Here is a 19,186-nt window from a genome sequence, read left to right as displayed (position 1 = left end):
TAGGCATCATAATACATTTTGTCGGCCATCTGGCCATGCAGTGGCACACCCACGCACAAAGCATAAGGACTACCCCAGTGTTCTAATCAATTTTTTCGGCTAAGTTTGCCGTAATTTTTTAGGGTAACAGTATAATTGATACACCACGTACGTGTAAGAGTATTGTTGGACGACATGTTTATATTTGTAAGATATAATATTAATAACATCTACCCGGGCATATTATAACACATAAGTTGGTTATACTACGTGGCAGTGTATCGGTTATACCCAATAATTTCTTATCGAGTCATCAGTTTATGGACATGTTCTTCATCAAATGCTCCTATATATGGCTCACTACAACAAAAGTGAGCAATACTCACTATTTTTGAAATGTAAATTCTAGTAGGTTGCAATTGCTCAAATTTATGGTCAACAAACACTATTGTGCCATTGACTTCATAAAGCACCCCCATTTTAGTTTGTAAACACTAACTAATGTGGGTTAGGATGGCTTACGGGGTTTCTAGATATTGTTACCAACTATTAACACAAAAGGGACATAGGGTGTATAGAGAAAAATAGTTGCTTATATAGTTGGTATAAAAAAAAGGTCAAATCATCCACTCTTATAGCCACCAACAGCATAAGAGAGGCTTTGTAAAGCAACAATTAATAGTTAATGAGGCACATTGTCCAATACACTTAGAGATCCAACCCCAAAACCATCTATTTCAAATAAGTTGGATAACATATTATATGCCCAAATTATCAATTTGAGAAATAACCCTTTCATTAAATATTTTACAAATTATCCACAATCAGTTTTACAAAGATTTTAATAATAATAAAAAAAAGTTGAGAAACCCTAAATTAATAAACAAATATTTGGGAAGGTTATTTCTGTGTATCAAATTCAAGAGTTGATATTTTTTCCTTTAAAGGGGTGCTAGTAATTTTATTTTTAAAACTTGCTGCCGACCCAAAACAAAAAAAATCTCCAGATCTACATCTCTTTCTGCCAAACAAAACCCTCAACCCTCTGTTCTCTCTCTCGCTCGCTGTCGCTCTCCTCTCTCTCCCTCTCTCTATCTCCCTCTCCCTCCTTCCCTCCCTCCCTCTCTCTGAAGCGTAAAAATGGAACTCCAAAGCTGGAGCATTGTGGATCTGAGCTTGAAGGAAGCTTCTATTTGGTGCGTTCTTTCTTGTGACAGGTTAGGGTGTTCAAAACTTAAATCGATTTTGCAATTTTAGGGTTAAGAGAGTTGGGGTTTTTGGGGCTTTTGTGGTCTATGATGGTCTGGAAAAAACAAAACTGATTTGCCTAACAAGGGTTCCCTGTTCGTGTTTTGAGTCTGATGGTTAGATAAAAAAAACTAGGTGTTCTCTTTTTAATTTTTATTTTGATGTAAATATGTTTTTTTGCCATAGATCCGGAGACTCCTATTTCCTCAGTATTTGCTAGCTATGGGGTGCAATGGGCAGCGTAAGCATTTTTTCTGCTTCTTATTTCTCTTGTTATGATATTTTCCTAGATTGAGTGCCATCCATTTAAAAATAACTTTTTTTTAAGATCCATATATACTTATTAGTTATTGCAGTTATATTATAACAACAGGAGCATGTATACTGGTTTGTGTTTTGTTTTTTTTAGTTCTTTGGGTTTCTATTATTTATGTTTGTAATATAAAAATTTTCATTTTCATTTAATGTTTCTACAGGCACTAATGCGACCCACCGCCCTACTGTGACCACCATATTTGGTGTTGTTTTCTTATTCCTCAATTCTTTTATTTACTTAACAGTTTTTATTTTAGTTTTCTGTGTAGTTTTTATGTGTTAATTTTATATTTTTGGTATAGGCTGTTGATTGTGCTTGCTTGAGGTAAGGAAATCCTATCCTGAGTTTTTAAATTTCTATTTTGATTTTTGGGTTTCAGTTTTGGGGTATGATTTGTGCAAGGTTTCAGTTTTTAATTTCTATTTGGGATAAGCATATGCAGAGGAAGTAGGAATTTTATTTCAGTTTTGGGTATATATGTGGTGATGAGGATGACATAAGAGTATGTTTATTGTTTGATGCTTCTTTTGTTAGGCAAAGAAGAAGCCAAAATTGCTTTGGCAACAGGGTTGTTGATAACGAGATTCTAAGTCAACAACATTCAAGATTCTGCAAAGCTTGAAGTAATTATGCCATGATTTTTTTTTTTTTTTTTTTTTTTGCATCTTGAAATGTTTTCTTGATTTTCTTAACTGGTTTTACCCCTTCCGATTACCATAATCTTTTTCCTTCTTTTTTTTAGCAGGTACAGCTTTGTGCTTCACACTATGCTCTTGTTGGTGGTGGCTTGGATGACTTTACTTGTCTTGGGTGACTTTTTTAGCAGGTACAGCTTTGTGTTTCCATTTAATGTTAGCATTGTACATCTTACTTCAGGATATGGCATGATTGATAAGCAAGAACAAGTTTACATAGGTCCTTTAATTGCCTTCATCTTTGTGAGTACCAATCTGCCATGGTTACTCTTAAGTTTCACATTGTTCAAATTCTGTAAATATACAAAATTATGAAGGATTATAATAGTGACATAGCAAGTGTTTTAGAGTCAACTAGTTGATTCAATAACTGGTAAGGCATAAAGATTGATAGAGTCATCACTATCATAATTCACATTCCATGGGATCAAGGTTTGATCAAGTAGTACTCTCTGGTAGCTCACCTCATGGTTAATGATGATGTGATGTTTCTTTGTTAAATTGGTGCATAATTGTGTCCCTCCAATCAACTCTGTTTGCTCTCACTCCCGATGACCAGACTTTTTGTTTCCATAATGACATTATTTAGTATATAGATGTTCAAGTTAATTTTGGGCTGAGTATCTGAATTCAATACGAAAACTGAATTTAAATTGTTCAACATTCTTTGAGACTTAATCCCAAAGAAGATGTAGTAGAAAAGAAGAAAAGGAGAACAAGAGAAAAAGCCCGAAAATCATGCTCAGTTCTTTTGCATGTGGTTCTTTGTAATGGTCCAACTTTCTTTATGATTTCTTTTTTTTTTTAGATGTTTACTGTTAGCATTGTACATCTTATTTCAGGAAATGAGATGATTGATAAGCAAGAACAAGTTTATATAGGTCCTTTAATTGCCTTCATCTTTGTGAGTATCAATCTGCCATTGTTACCCGTAAGTTTCATTGCTTTGCATATGACTTGCCTATTGCTTTGGATTGCATTGGTTTCCAATTAGCTTTGTTTTGATTGTAGTTGGCAGTAGGAAGCTGGCAGATATGGATGCACATGCTTGTGACTTAGAGGGGTCAAGTTGGAAGGAAGTAAAGGTTCTGTTAAGCTAGGTTTTCTTTTTCTTTTTTGTGCCTCTTCTTTTAAGCTAGTTTGACTGAGTGTATTTTTTATACAACTGATCACACTTATGGAATCTATCATGTAATGTAATCTTACATATATATATATATATATATATATATAAAGTATCTTTTGGTTTAATTCTGAGTTAGCAGTTGCTAAAACAGCTTTGATGTGTGAATATATGCAATGTAGATCATATGGAACAATAGTAAATTGAAAAACTGGGTTTACTTGAGGTACGAACATGTAGATCATATGGAACAATAGTATTAGGTAACCACTGCTATCCAGCAGTTTCATATACATTTAACAAAAAAAAAAAAAAAAAACCTGAAAATTTCAATTTTAATTATTTATTTAGTTAAACAACCCTTTGAAAGGGTAGCACTAGATATTTGAAATGCAAATTGAATTATATTTTTGAAATGGATTAAGGGACTAACTACATTGGTTGGTTATCACAATCAAACTAATTTTCAAACTAACTTGTAATGGTTGCATAATAAAAGCAAATCACTGTTCTCAAGCAACCTTACCAAAACAGGCGGTGCAGAAACCTTTTAGGGACCCCAACCCCTACATCCTTTGGCTTAAGTGTTGCTGCAGCGTTGGTAATCCCTTGCGCAACTCTAAATGGTTGGTTAGTGTCCAAAAGAGTTGGTAAAAAGTGGGTTGCCATTGCTCGGTTTTCTTGTAGTGGCTGTTTGATTTTTTGTAACTGTTCATTCAATTTGGCTACTAGCTCATTGATTCATAAGTCATTGCTTAGCATTCTCGACTATTGGTTTTTTTCCCTGTTTGACCCTTTCTTTTTTTTTTTTTTCTTATTTGGTGTGCATCAGCCAAATTTAAGAAGACAATGTGAAATTTTCATATGGTCATGGTTTTGAGAACCAATAATCAAAATATTATAAGAGTAATACAAACTCAAATTCTTGTTTGTATATGTTGCTGTATCCTTCTGTAGCCTTTGTGTATATGACACTTAGGTATATTGTTAGAAGTTTATGCCAGATTGGAGGTGATTTAACAAATATCTACTTATGGTTAACACGTACGTTATCCTTCAAATGAATAATGCGTACAAGAAACAATGAAGAGTAGTTTTGATTCCCATAACCAAAACCTAAAAACTTTCACATCTCTCTCACAAACCCGGCCAAAGAAAATTCTCTCACTGGTCGACTTACTTATTTAACTGTGGCTAGAACATAACACAACATAAGATGTCAAACCATGCCATTATACAAAGAAAGTAGATATGCAAGTTTAGGTATATCCCCACTCCCCCATGCATCACTCTGATTAAGTACAAACTTTTATTAAATTAACACTAAAAATACAAAGAGTTTGTTAAAGGTTACAGAAGAATGACGTACTTTATGAAAACACCCAATTGTTTTAGGATACAATAAACCAAATCCTACAGATACATGCAACTAAGAGAAAAAAAAAAAAATAATCAAATTATAACTCACCTTTTCTTGACCATGCGCCTATTCTCATAATTTAAACCTGGAGGGAAATCATCTTTCTCAAGAAGAAAAGAGTTGCTATTCCTCTTCTTAACATTGTTGGGTTTATCGCAGTCAAATTTGTCACGTTGATGGAAGTTCTTTTGGACTTGTGAGTTGAAAGGAGAAAAGGAGTAAGGCTTCTCTTGTTGTTCTTGCTGGACTTGTGATTTGGCAAAGGGGGAACACGCGACAGGTTTAATTCCCTGAAGCTCGGGATCGGGAAAATAATGGTATGGTTGTTTGCTATTATCCATTTTTCGGAAAGTAATCGAAATCCTGCAGCGATCGCAGAAATATTCAGGAAATACATAAAAATAAAAAATAATTAAAAAGACGAAAAGAAAAAGTGGTTGTATTGAAGGGGAACATGATATATAGGATACCTTCTTGCTCGAACACCAGGAACACAATGCTTAGCAATGTCTGCTGCATTACCATTTAGAATAAGCACTGATCTGCAAATCATATGTATAGCAATTAACAATTAATTAACTACAAAATCCAGCATACATTCCTCATATATTTTTTCTTGAAGAAAAAAAAAATATATATATATCTTAGTAGTGCTATGAGTTTTTTTTTCAATAGTAGTGCTATGAGTTAACTAGGAAATATTTGATTTATTAGTTATAGCTAAACTTTTTCTATTAGAACATAATTAATATAGGAAAAGAAAATGCGAGAGAGAGAGAGAGAGAGAGAGAGAGAGAGAGAGAATTCAAGAGAAATGCCACTTTGGTATACATTGACACTCTATATAAAATTTTTATCTAGCTCTAACATGAATGTGCTATTTGATTGAAAAAAGAGGATGCATTTCAATAATAAGGAACTGAGTATATCAACTGTAAAAAACATTAGAAAGACAGCGTCTACAATGACTACGAGCATACAATGCCGCCAAGAATGCGGTAACTAACGATAAGAATGTGGTAACTGACAATCAAGATAGTGGTAACTTACCAGCTCAAGTAAGTGGTAACTAGCGATCAAGAATGTGGTAAGTTACCAAAAACTTGATATGGAGTTACCAGTTCTTCAATAAACGTTCAAGAATGTTGTAACTAGCAATCAAGAATGTGGTAAGTTACCCAAAACTTGATCCGGAATTACTAATTACTTGAGCGAGATATCAAGAAGTGATAACTCATCTAAAGAGACCCATTTTTTAAGAGTTACCATAGATTTGATCCGGAATTACTAGTGCTTGAATGAACGGTCAAGAATGTTGTAAGTTACCAGTTCTTGAATAAACGCTCAAGAATGTGGTAACTAGCGATCAAGAATATGGTAAGTTACCCAAAACTTGATCCGGAATTACCAATTACTTGAGCGAGATAACTCATCTAGATAGGCCTTTTTTGAAGAGTTACCACAAACTTGATTCGGAGTTACCAGTTCTTGAATAAACGCTCAAGAATGTGGTAACTAGCGATCAAGAATGTGGTAAGTTACCACAAGCTTAATTGATCTCGAATTACTAGTTCTTGAATAAACGCTCAAAAATGCGGTAACTAGCGATTAAGAATGTAGTAAGTTATCACAACTTGATCCTGAGTCACCAGTTCTTAAAGAAACGCTTAAGTAAGTGGTAACTAGCGATCAAACAATTAAAACATAAGTGATCAATTGAGAAGAGAAGCAGACCAAAAAGCATACCCGAGAGGCAAAGGTATAGAAACAGGTCCTGAAAATTCTCCTGGACCCACAATCTTTAGATTTGAACCAAAAAGTATATTGCACTCTGCCAAAAGGGAAACTGTGCAAAAAGGTCTAACAAAATCATGGTGGTCGATGTGAGGAGGAATGCAATCTCCTTCATCATATATATTCACAATGCAGCTGTCAGGGATGCATGTTGGAGGTAATACGTGCCACTTTACCATTCTCCTTATCATTTGCTTGAACAAAGGAGGTAGCACATCAACTTCTTCATCTCTAACTATACCTGGTGGGTTCCGATTCTTATCCTGTAATGTCACACAAAATAACATAAAGCTAATATACATTGTAATTTGAATTAAATACTAATAGTACATAGAGAGAATACATAGAGGTACCACTGCATAATTGTAGCAACAACCAAACTGTATTGTTACACGTCCTTTGCCACGCATCCATTTTCTAGGTTCAGTATATGTACGTTCTGTAAGATATTCAAGCAAAAGTTACAAATGGAATAAGGAACGACAAATATCTGATTCATTTTATTTCACATATATGTTATGCAAACCCACATGCTTGGAAATGAGGAGACAGAAAGAAGTCCACCCATGAACTAATGATTGTTTTCATGATATGTTTATAATGATAGCTACTAATAAAATAGCAAGTTAGAGTTTACATTGTCTAATCAGATAGAGGCCTGTACTAAGGAAATATGATTTGTAATAGCCATGCATATTATTCCCAGGACATTTTCTTTTTCTAAAAAAGAAACATAGTGATTATATTAATGGTATACAAAGGGGAAGAACAATCAATGTGGACCAGCAGTCCACAAAATCTTAAGAACTACAAGCAATCTACAGTAAACAAGCCACCATAAATTATTGGCTTTTTAACACTTTACCAACCTTGATTTTGAGATCGATTTCACTTTATCACCTAATAAACAAATTGTACCAATTTACTAAATTTAAATTTTTTTTGCAATACCATAACTCAGGTAGATTTCATAACAGTTCCGTTAAAAATAATCATGTGTCGTCACACATGACTCACTTTTTAGGGGGCTTTTTGGTCTTTTTATGTCAAATTTGAAGTGTGTACAAAAGATTTTTATTGTATTTAGGGGTATTAGTAGTGCAATAGCTATAAGGATGATTTGCTTCTTTTACATATAACCTCTTTTTTTACAATGAAAAACTTCTAAATACACTTCAAATTAGACATAAAAAGACCATAAACCCCCTTAAAAGGAGATCACGTACGACGCACGTGCTTATGTTTGACGGAAAGTATGACAAAATCTGTCCGAGGTCTGACATTGCAAAAAATTTTAATTAAGGTAATAAATTAGCACAGTTTTTAATTTTATTAAGTTGTAAAATGAGATCGGCCCCAAAGTCGAGTAAGTAAAGTGCAATAAAGCCTAAGATAAATGACAAACAATGGATGACCATTAAAGAACCCGAACAAAAACAAATAAAACCCCCACAATGAAGACAAAACTCCTCCCCAATCTAGATAGATCAGACTAACCAAGATATATCCTCCTAGAATGTTTTGTTGAAGATATCGAATTAATCATTTATAGCATTATCAACTGCTAGAGAACTCTTCCATTTCTTCCTACTCTTTGCAGATAGGTTGTTTTTACATCTGAATGATGTGTTATCTCATTTTTTGCAGACTTAAGCATAACCCAGGAACCCAAACAGTTGAATGGAAATTAAACATGTGTGGAATTTACTATAGCTGTCAAAATAAATTATACCTCTCAGTTGTCCCTTTTGTCCCATTCGTTGTAAACTATAGATGCATTCAACAATTTTCTTCTGCTCACCCGAGTTAAAAACCCGAGTATGTAGCTCTAGGCCCAATAGCACATTTATTGCTCTTCCACTTATATTCTCAATGTGAATGAAGTCCTTCTTTCTGCAAACTTCTGATAATCGGTTATGCTCATTCGGATCCTCCGATAACCCATCATGAATGGATGAGGAATTTCCATTGAGTGATCTGTGAGAACCTGAATGCTCAAATGAATTGCCTCTGTGTCCTCTTTGTGTTGATGGGTAGGATATCTTTTGTGTATATCTTGTGTGGTTATCACTAGAAAAGGATACCTCACCCACATTCTCTGCTTATAAGTAAAAAAAAAAAAAAATAGAAAAGGAAAGGATAGAATGCATTTATTAATGGTTAATGATAAGTGATAACATATATATCTGTGCAATAACAAACACGAAGTAGTGAAATATACAAACCTCCTTAACATATATTTCCCTAATTTGAGAAAATGTTCAAGTGCAGCTAGAAACCCCAAAAATACTGAATTGGGCATATAAAACATTCTTTTGTTTTTTCTATTTTTATACTAAAAGGTAAGGTATGAAACAAACAGTAATAACCCCACAGGCCACAGCAAAAGCAAAAAAAGTAAAACATAATTTGTTCATAAGAAATAATAATTAAGAAAAGAAAAACAACCAATAATTCTGTTATTCTCACTCACAGGAATTAATGCGAAAATCAAAACAAAAAATGCAGAGATGGTATATCGATTTCTTACTGTTCATGAAGCTGTGAATTCGATCCTCCAAAACGACTTGGCAGCACTGACAAAACCCATTTGACAAAACTTGCAAAATTTCGTCACGTTCTAAAGTCCTCAGCAAACTCATCCAGCCGCCGCCGCCGCCGCCACTGGACTCCGGCAAGTACTCCTCCTTGCCATGCTCTCCAGTCATCATCATTACAAATTCACAATTACATGAGATGAGTTGACATTTATGAGATGTTTGCCAGTTTTCAGTTTTGGAAGACAGAATGAGTGAATGGTTGACTGATGGATTGACTTGGGAATTGGGGAAGTTGAGGTTGTTCTTGTCAGTGTTCTGCAAGACTTATTAAGTCTTTCTCTTTTTGGTCAGAAAAATAATTTGACTACAATGCCCCTGGGCCTTGGATGCCTCCTATTAAATCTTTGTTCAGTTGTTCTTGTCAACTCTTTCTTTCTTTAGTAACTGTCTTAAGTCTTTCAATCAATCAGTTAGTCAGGCCATCAATGTGGTTACTTGGGCGCCTCTGGGTCTGGGTCTGGGCCTTTGATGGGCTTATCATAGTTTTATTTTATAAATAATAATTTGTTAACCTCGTTTTTTTCATTTACAATGTCAGACATATTCTTAATTACTATTTTTGTTCATCATATATTTGTTAAATTAAAATTATGGTTTATATAATTATATCTCTTCTTACCTTTTTTTTTTTTTTTAAATATCCCAACTCTCAAAAATGGTTTTTTACATTTATAAAGAATGCAGCTCTCTGTTGTGGAGTGTCTTCAAAAAAATTTTGTATGCTAATTGTAATATCATCTTCGTTCACATTTTATCAGGGGTGGATAGATGGGAGCATGCTTTATGATTTGATAATTTGATTGAATAATGGAGCATGCTATTGCTTTTGAAATTAAAAAAAAAAAAAAAAAAAACAGATGTGTTGGTTGCCCTATCCTCATTTATCTTGGTGATCTTAATGGTTAAATCATATATTCACCAGAGGAAGAAGTTCCTCTGAGCTTTGTTGCTCAATGTCTAACTTTGGGGAGAAAATAAATGGATGGTTTCTAGAGGCAGAGATATGTGGTAGTAGGATCTTTTGATTTGGGCTTAAGAAAATAAAGCGTATATACCCAAGTTACTTTCGTAAAAAATAAATATTTGGAATAATCCCTAAAAAAATAAATACATAAATACATCATCCCAATTCAACTAAGCATGGCAATCATATGTACATGCTAGCATGAAGTTTGAATTTGAACATGTTAAATACATCAAGATATGAATCAAATTTCATTCACAGGTTGGCAGCCAAGTTCACGTACATTCAGAAACAATCACATTCACAAGCACACAAGCATTCAAGGTTCATTCACATTTCAACCATCAAGCACTTGTTCAACCATCATTCACATTTCACAGGTTTGGTAAGCACCACTCCCCCTACCTCAATTACGTAGATCCTCCACCAAAGCTAAGAATGCTCACAAGGGAAATTCTATATCTAACAATTTTCTTTTCTTACCCATCATCATTCTCACTACACCCAACATTCACTTTTTTTTTTTTTTTTTCATTTTCTCATTATACCCAACCTACTTTCCTATAACACCCTTATGTTAGTAAAACATACGTACATTAACATTAGAATTTATCTCCTTACCCAACACCACTCTCACATGTACCAATACCCACATCACCAAATACCCAACTTCTAAAGCCAACTCTCTGCCACCGCTGCCACCGAGGCTAGCCTTCCTTGCCGATGCAACCACCCACTACAACCGCCGCCCAATCAGCCTTAAATTTGCTTCAAACAAACATTGGCATCCCCACATATTCTCATTTTTCCATCAATTAAATGAATCAGACACATTTTCTTGTTATAAATCATAAGGATTAATGTGTGGATGACCACCATTATCATATCATCATTATTGTATAACCTATGCCTTAATGACATTCTTGTAACCTATGTACTAATGGTGGTAATTAGTGATTTGTAACCTACAAATTTATGGATGGTTAATGATTTGTATTAACCATCCTATCATTGTAAGCCTATAAATAGGCACCTCTACCAAAGATGAAATACACAAGCTTTTTGAGAAACACTCTTAGTTTATAACACGTTATCAGCACGAAGAATCTCTTGATATATTTTCTTTCTTATTACATCGCAGTATTGTTTATTCACTACAACAATTTTGGCCAAAGGCCTCCAATGATTTCCACCAAAGTTGGAGGGGTGCCAATTGCTAATGTGGCTGTTCACTAATGTTAATTATTAGTGATTACATTATTAAGTCTGACATGAACAGTGATTGCATATTCAACTAATGATTATGATTAGTTGATTAAATTGTGGCAACCCAGTAATTTAAACTAAAAAAGGGGTTTAATTAATTTAAACTAAAAAAAGGAGTTAAAAAAGGAATTTAATTTTTTGTCTGCTTGCTCCTAGTGGCTAAACCATTAATAGGTTTCCCTATATAGTGGCAGCAACTCTTTCTTCCCACCCTCAAACCAAATAGGATCCAGCATCGGTGGATGTCAAATCTCACCCTAGAAAGTGCAGATCGGTTCAAATCCCCAAATTAAGGGGTTGCTCGTCCTCCAGTCACCATCGGAAAGTGGGTTCCCTTTGGGTTGTTTATTGCCAAATAACTGAGGTTCAATCCTTCCACTGTTGTTGCGCATAGGTGGGGGAAATTCATGAGTTTTTTTGCTTCTATGGTTACCATTATTCATGTTTGTGGCACCTGGACTTGGGTTTTTTCAGAAATTGTGGTTCCTCTTTGCGCTTGGGCTATGCATGAATGAGGAAGCACCTGCTACACCCATTTTTTGTGTAGATGGAGACAATATGCTTTTCAGAAAATGTGTTGATTGCTGGAGGTTCTGGAGGTCCAGTCCTCAACTTCATGTTGGCTTCCTAGAGGTCAAGTCCTCAAGGTGGAGGTCCGGTCCTCTCTCCATGGCTGTGTTGAATTGTACACGTGTATGTATTTTTAGTGATTGTGGTTATTAGTTCTTCTAGTTAGTCTATAGCCTATAGGTGTGTGCCATGTGGCTTTTAGAGGGCAATTTAGTAAATTCGTCAGATAGGGTTTGTTTATAAAGACCTAGCTTCAACATTTTTCTTCTCATTTTAGTCCTGAAGCAGCCGCACACCCCCTTCTCTTTCTCTCTCTTCTCTCTCCTCTGTTGTGAGCTCTCTTCGGCCATCTCTTCGCCATCCAGCTGCCAACACCGACGACATGGACCTCAATCAACTAGTCTCTTCCTCCTCTCTCTATCCTTGCCTTTTGATTGCTCAACAACCCAATGGAAACATGGATTCACATCTTCTCACAGCTATGTCCCAAGATATTTTCTCCTGCATTCTCCATGGATACAAGTTAAAGGACATGCACGGGTAAACAAATATTTTCTCTCTTCCTCTCTCAAATCATGAAATTTTCTTCTAGGGTTTCGGGATTTTGAAAATTATTACAATTTGTAGATTTGGTGTTTAGAGGAAGATTTAAGTTGTAACTATTATGTTTCATTGTTTCCTTTCAGATTTGGAGCTTTGAAGAATTTCTATCTTCAAAGTCGTTTATATTGTCGCCATCATCATCATCTTAAGAACATCCTCTGGACCACCCAAAGGAGGATATGAAGAATTTCTGGTGAGACCCACCATGAACCTTAATTTCTGCCCTGTCCAAGATCCCTAATTTCTAAGAGACCTCCATATATCCTAGTTGAACTGAGTTTGAGTCATGTTGTGGACAATAAAAAGCGAGCTTCTTTCTTATGAACAAGAGTTTGAGAGTTGATATGTTTATATTTGTTGTGAATTTGTTTTTTTTTTTTTTTTTTTTTTGTTTTTCATTTTTTAGATATGTTTATATTTATTTATGTTTTATAAATTTCCTTATGATTTTGTGGCTATAAACAAACACTTAATTTCGTAGTAAATTCTGAGACTCAAAAATAAAAAGAATATGAAGTATTAGATTTTGCTGAGAGAGGTCCGGTCTTCATGGTGAAGCTGGGAGCTGCTGGAGGTTCTGGAGGTCTGGTCCTTAGCGTCATGGAGGCTTCCTGGAGGTCCGAACCTCAAGGAAGAGGTCCGGTCCTCAGCTTCATGGCTTCAATGGTGAGTTTCTAGAGGTTCGGTCCTTTGGGGAGAGGTCCGGTCCTCAAGCTTCGAATCTACTTCTTGTTCTACATCAATATGGAACATTCAACATTGCATGGTTTATATATTGGTGTATGTATTTGTGTAGATTTTAGATGATGCACAATGGCTAAGTATTGTTGTTGGTTAATTCTATATAAGTACAACAAAAAAGTTTGTTTATCAGTAAATTTAACAACTATGCACTATATGACTTGTAAATGGTGTTCTTGAAGCAGAGAGAGTTACTACTGAAGCAGCAACAAATCAAGAGAATAAAGTTGCATGCTTAAGGTACACTCTTGATAATTATCGGGGCATTTATATATTTATTTTGGTGGTACAATTAAAGAAATTTCATTTTGTAGTTCTGTGAGATTGATGGTATTAAAGGATCTTCAGTTCGTGAAAGGGGATCTTGAAGGGGATGATATTGATGGTGAAAGCTTGGTCATATTTTTGTGAAAACTGATAGGGTATCTACGTATTTTGTAGCGGGTTTGGAGCTGTTGCTTGACCAAGTTTAATTGTTTTAGATGTTTCTAGTTGTAAGAATGTTGAAGGAAACTGATAGAAGGATTTGTAATTTAGGCTTCAACTGATATATATATATATATGTGTAATGCAAGTTACATTCGGTTCAAGTATGTGTTTTCAGATTTTATGAGCAATTTATTAATTAGTAGTGTTCCTTTGAGGTTACATGAAAATTCATTACTATTAATTAGTAAGCATTTTTTTTTTTTTTGCATGGTGGAGGACATTTAATTACTGAAACCAAATCAGAAACTAATACCAAGAAGATGGGAATGCAGCAAGCTACTGTTAGAATTAGCGAGCTACCTAACCCACTTTTAACAAGATAGTAGAAGAATCCATGGCATATCATTATTTAATAATATCAATCCTCCGCCAATATAGCAACCTCATTAGATATGGTGAACAATTGAAACCAACTAACTACAGCATTGGTGAGGACCGGACCTTGCAGACTGTCATGGCAGGTTTTGGCAGAAGCTTCCACCATTCTTACATGTGGGTGGCCTTAGCTCCCTTGCCACCCCAACACCAACCTCCAACATGCTCTATGATGACTGCAGGGTGGCAATGGGCAATACAAACTAACAACAGTGGCAGTTGCATCTATTCCTACCCAAAAAAAATTGGTTGCCTTTGCTAGATTTTGTTGTAGTGATTATTCTTTTCAATGCTGTACTGTAAGTCGCAATGATAGCATATTTTGGACAATGCAATTTTCTGCATTTTTGATTATCAATGTGCCATTGTGCAAGTTTTCGCATGTTTTCTAATCTTTCTAATTTTATTTACTATTACTTTGAACTCATGTGTGCCTTTATTTTTACATATGTGTGTGCTTCCAGTTAAGTTTAATCCATTTGAGATTGTTTTATTCTCTAACTAATATAGCCATTTTTTATACTTGATTCTTTTGGATGTTTTAATATATTGTTTTTTAAATGGATTAGTCTATGTATAATTGGTTTTCTAGGTGCTACTGTTTTCGTCCATTACTTTTGCATCGGATTCATCACCATATATTTGTAATCATATAATTGGTTCATCATCAATTTTAAAATCTATTAAGAGCTTTTATTTTTATTCTGAAAATTTGGCTGTTAATTTGTTATTAAGTAACGTGAACTTTCTTTTGTCTGTTACAATTTTCTTTGATCTTTATGGTATTTGTTTTTACTTTACCTATATTTTAAATATTCGATCATTAGTTGTATTTATTTATATTGTCTGTTGTTTGATTTTATATTGTTTACATGTTATCTTTTCATTTGTACATTTATGGATTGTACGTTTCATTTATGCAAAATGTATGGGTATATATATATATATATATTATATTTATCATCATAATATAGGACCTGAAGTTCCTAATTTTAGTTATATTGTATTTAGCTCAAGCTTATTGACTCTTGGAACCTGAAGTTTCCATTAGTTTTTTTTTTATTAAGAACCCGAAGTTCTAAATTAGACACACATATCCGAACATGGAAGTTTTGAATGTCCATTGAAATATATTAATATGAACCAAAAGTTCATGGATCCCAACATTGTAAACTTAAAGTTTATATTTTATGTTCTTACTTATTGTATCAATGGATCCTAATTTATTATTATTTTATTATTATGTAGTGACCAAGAATGACCAACTTGACTAAGCTTGAGTTTGTTGAACTTGATATCTCGGGGAAGAATTACTTCTCATGAGTCTTGGATGCTGAGATTCATCTTGAAGCTATGAATCTTGGGAACACCATCAAGGAAGGCACAGACACATCCCAGCAGGATCACGCCAAAGCCTTGATTTTTTTCCATCACCATATCCATGAAGGACTTAAGAGTGAATATCTGGCGGTCAAAGATCCATTAATTCTTTGGCAAAATTTGAATGAGCGATATGATCACCAGAAAAACTGTGATCCTTCCAAAAGCTCGCCATGATTGGATGCACTTCCGTCTCCAAGATTTCAAATTTGTTTCTGAATACAATTCTGCTATGTTCCGAATTAGCTCCCAGCTGACATTGTGTGGAGAAAACATAACAGATGAGGATATGTTGGAAAAGACTTTTTCCACATTTCACGCTTCGAATGTGCTCCTGCAGCAACAGTATCGAGAGCATCAATTCAAAAAATATGCAGATTTGATATCTTGTCTCCTACTGCTTGCTGCGCAGAATAATGAGCTTTTGATGAAGAATCATCAATCTCGTCCAACAGGATCGACACCATTCCCTGAAGTGAATGCCACTACATCACGTGGTCGTGGCCGTGGACGTGGCAGTGGTCAAGGTCGTGGTGGTCACAACCATAACTTGGGTCCCAAAATAGCCAAACTTCGCATCACCACTAGAAGTGGAACAATGCCAAAGGGAAAGGTCCAATGAATAAAGCTACTAAAAATTCTGAGAATTTCTGCCACAGGTGTGGTGTGAATGGTCATTGGTCTAGGGCCTGTCGTACGCCCAAAAATTTGGTGGATCTTTAATTATCAAGCTTCATTAAAAGAGAAAGAGAAAATGTGGAGACCAACTATGTTGACCAATTTGATCAAATGGACATTTCTGATCCAATGGACATGACCCATCTTGAAGCTTCAGATTTCTTTGTGGACATGGATGTGAACTCTTTTCGTCCTATGATTGGTGACGGGATTGTCCCTTCCAACTAAATTGTTTTTTTTTTTTTAATCTATCTATGTTGTTTTTTTTGTTTTCTAGTTATGTTTGTATGTTCTCACATCAGAATAAAGTTTTTAAATTGAATAAAGATTTTAATTTCCTTCATTTTTGAGTAATTGGTTTAATTTATTTTATTTTTATATTAGTTCGCATGGATGAGACTTGTAGATATTCCATTTAAAAAATAATGGTGAAGATGTATGTCTAGCAGATAGTGCGACTACACACATAGTTCTCCGAGATCGAAAATATTTTTCGAAGTTAACATTATCAAAAGCTAATATATGTAACTACTATATCAGGTTCTTCGATTATGTTACCAAATGGGACACAATTTTCCATTCAAAATGCTTTATACTCTGTCAAATCTAGAAGAGATCTGCTTAGTTTTAAACACATACGTGTGAATGGATACCACAATGAAACTACAAATGAGAACAATGTGGAATATCTTTGCATCACCTCCAATATAGATAACCAGAAGCTTATATTGGAAAAACTCCCAGCTTTCTCTTTAGGGATATATTATACAAAAATAAAAATAATTGAAGCCAATAGTGTCATGAACCTGAAGTTCACTGACCTGAATTCCTTTATACTTTGGCATGACCATCTTGGTCACCCTGGATCCACAATGATGAGAAGGATCATTGTTAGATCATCTGGGCATTCGTTGACAAACAAACACATTGTGTTGTTTGGTAACAAGTTATGCAAAGCTTGCTCACAAGGAAAGTTGGTTATCAGACCATCATCATTAAAGGTTGAATTTGAATCCCCAACATTTTTAGGAAGAATTCAAGGGGACATTTGTGGGCCTATTCAACCACCATGTGGACCGTTTCGTTACTTTATGGTCCTAGTTGATGCATCCACAAGATGGTCCTATGTTAGCCTATTATCGACTCGTAATGTTTCATTCTCTAAGCTACTTGCTCAAATAATTAAATTATGAGCACAATTTCCAGATTATTCTATCAAGTCTATTCGACTTGATAATGCTAGAGAGTTTACATCTCAAACTTTTGATGAGTATTATATGTCCTTGAGATTGATGTTGAGCTAGCATCCGGCCAGTTCCCATGTTCATACCCAAAATGGACTAGCATAAGCTTTTATTAGGCGTATTCAATTGATCGCTCGAACTTTACTTTTGAAAACAAAATTGCCAATTTCTGCATGGGGACATGCAGTTTTACATGCTGCATCATTAGTTAGATTGAGGCCTGTTGCCCACAATTCTTACTCTCCTTTACAACTCGTTTCTGGTACTCGACCTAATATTTCACATCTATAAGTTTTTGGCTGTGCGGTATATGTGCTTGTTGCACCCTCAAAACGCACTAAAATGGGTCATCAACGCAGACTTGGCATTTATATTGGTTTTAATTCACCTTTCATTATTAGATATCTCGAACCCTTGCCAGGTGATACTTTTATCGCACGTTTTGCAGATTGTCACTTTGATGAGATTGTCTTCTCGCTAGGGGTGGGCATAATAACCGGCGCACCGAAAACACCGAACCAAACCGACTGTAAAAAAACCGAAAAAAAACCGAGTTGACCAAAAAGTCAACACCGTAAGAGAAAACCGAACCAAACTGTATATGGATGGTTTCGGTTCCGGTTCCGGTTCCATGCTCATTTTACTCGAACCAAACCGTGTAATTTTTTAAAAATATAATTATATATTTTTATGCACATTTTATACATTTCTGTACACATTTTATATATTTTTATACACATTTTATACATTTTTATTTTAAACCCTAAAATATATTTTATATGACCCTATGAGTTTAATATTATATATATAATAATGTTTTAGTATATAATTTTAGTTATATCTTATATAATAAAATTAGTATATTATATTTCTATATACTCTATAGTCTATAGTCTATATAATAATGTTTTGTGTATATAGAGTTATATATAAACTTAGTATATAACTATATAGTTAGTAACTTGGTATATTGTTGTATACATACTACAATAGTTATATATAACTATATAAGTAATATATAATTATAGTAGTATACTAGTATATACTGTAGTAGTATATAGTTATATATATACTATACTCATTACTCTATAGTAGTTATATATAATTTTATATATAGTTATAACTTATAACCCAAATTTGCCCAAACCCCAAACGAAATCTCAATCTCCCCAAACCCTAAACTAAACCCCAAATAAAATAAATTAAAAAAACCAAACAAATAGACAACAAATAGATTATATAATATATATAGTTACAGATTATAATCTTATATTAGATATAACTTATAAGTTATAACCCCAATTTGCCAAAACTCCAAATGAAACCCCAATCTACCCAAATCCCAAACGAAACCCCAATCTACCAAAACCCCAAACAAAACCCCAAATAACTAAAACAGAAAAAAAAAAAAAAAAAAAAAACCAAACAAATAGAGTAATACATAAATACTATAATAGACCAAAAACAAAAAGAACAAATTAAAAATCACAAAATCGATCACTTAGTAATCACTTAGAAATCACTCATCACTCATCACTCATCAGACAGTGGCATATCTAAATTAAACTAATTAATAGTGTAAAGTCTGTAATATTAGAATAGAGTCAACACTCAACATACCAAAAACAAAAATAAAAAATTAGAAATCAGTAAATCACATATTCATTATTCATATTCACATTCATTCAGACAAACCTAAAA

At 34.2% G+C, this 19,186-nt stretch overlaps 1 protein-coding gene, 1 long non-coding RNA gene and 1 pseudogene across 4 annotated transcripts; 2 read left to right on the top strand and 1 right to left on the bottom strand.

Moving 5' to 3' along the window:
* The first annotated feature begins 1,574 nt into the window (after positions 1-1,574).
* LOC147279930 (uncharacterized) lies at positions 1,575-3,456 on the top strand. 3 transcript variants are annotated; one of them, XR_015123562.1, is made up of 4 exons: positions 1,575-2,166; positions 2,286-2,369; positions 3,081-3,142; positions 3,257-3,456. It is a non-coding gene; the product is annotated as an uncharacterized LOC147279930 (long non-coding RNA). The 3 variants fall into 3 exon arrangements; XR_015123561.1 differs by having other exon boundaries at positions 3,081-3,169; positions 3,250-3,456; XR_015123560.1 differs by having other exon boundaries at positions 3,081-3,456.
* A 1,197-nt stretch (positions 3,457-4,653) lies between these two features.
* On the bottom strand, positions 4,654-9,416 carry LOC147279929 (RNA demethylase ALKBH9B-like). The gene is made up of 6 exons (XM_086250884.1): positions 9,106-9,416; positions 8,308-8,673; positions 6,929-7,014; positions 6,528-6,838; positions 5,252-5,323; positions 4,654-5,144 (listed from the first exon to the last, which is right to left on the bottom strand). The coding sequence occupies exons 1-6, from the start codon at positions 9,287-9,289 to the stop codon at positions 4,826-4,828; spliced, it is 1,338 nt and encodes a 445-aa protein (XP_086107010.1). The 5' UTR covers positions 9,290-9,416; the 3' UTR covers positions 4,654-4,825.
* Positions 9,417-15,440: 6,024 nt separating this feature from the next.
* On the top strand, positions 15,441-16,469 carry LOC147279928 (uncharacterized; annotated as a pseudogene).
* Positions 16,470-19,186: the final 2,717 nt, after the last annotated feature.

This window comes from Dryas octopetala, chromosome 7 (genome assembly GCF_963921425.1).
Source record: "Dryas octopetala chromosome 7, drDryOcto1.1, whole genome shotgun sequence".
Taxonomy (NCBI): domain Eukaryota; kingdom Viridiplantae; phylum Streptophyta; class Magnoliopsida; order Rosales; family Rosaceae; genus Dryas; species Dryas octopetala.
The sequence above is the reverse complement of the archived record's forward strand: the minus strand, read 5'-3'. Positions and strand labels throughout refer to the sequence as shown.

Bases quoted from the DNA above. Each gene is read 5' to 3' on its own strand.
- LOC147279929 (XM_086250884.1), bottom strand. From the start codon at position 9,289: ATGATGATGACTGGAGAGCATGGCAAGGAGGAGTACTTGCCGGAGTCC. The intron at 8,674-9,105 runs GTAAGAAATCGA...ACTTATAAGCAG, and splicing joins AATTCACAGCTTCATGAACA to AGAATGTGGGTGAGGTATCC. The intron at 5,324-6,527 runs GTATGCTTTTTG...TATGATTTGCAG, and splicing joins TCTATACCTTTGCCTCTCGG to ATCAGTGCTTATTCTAAATG.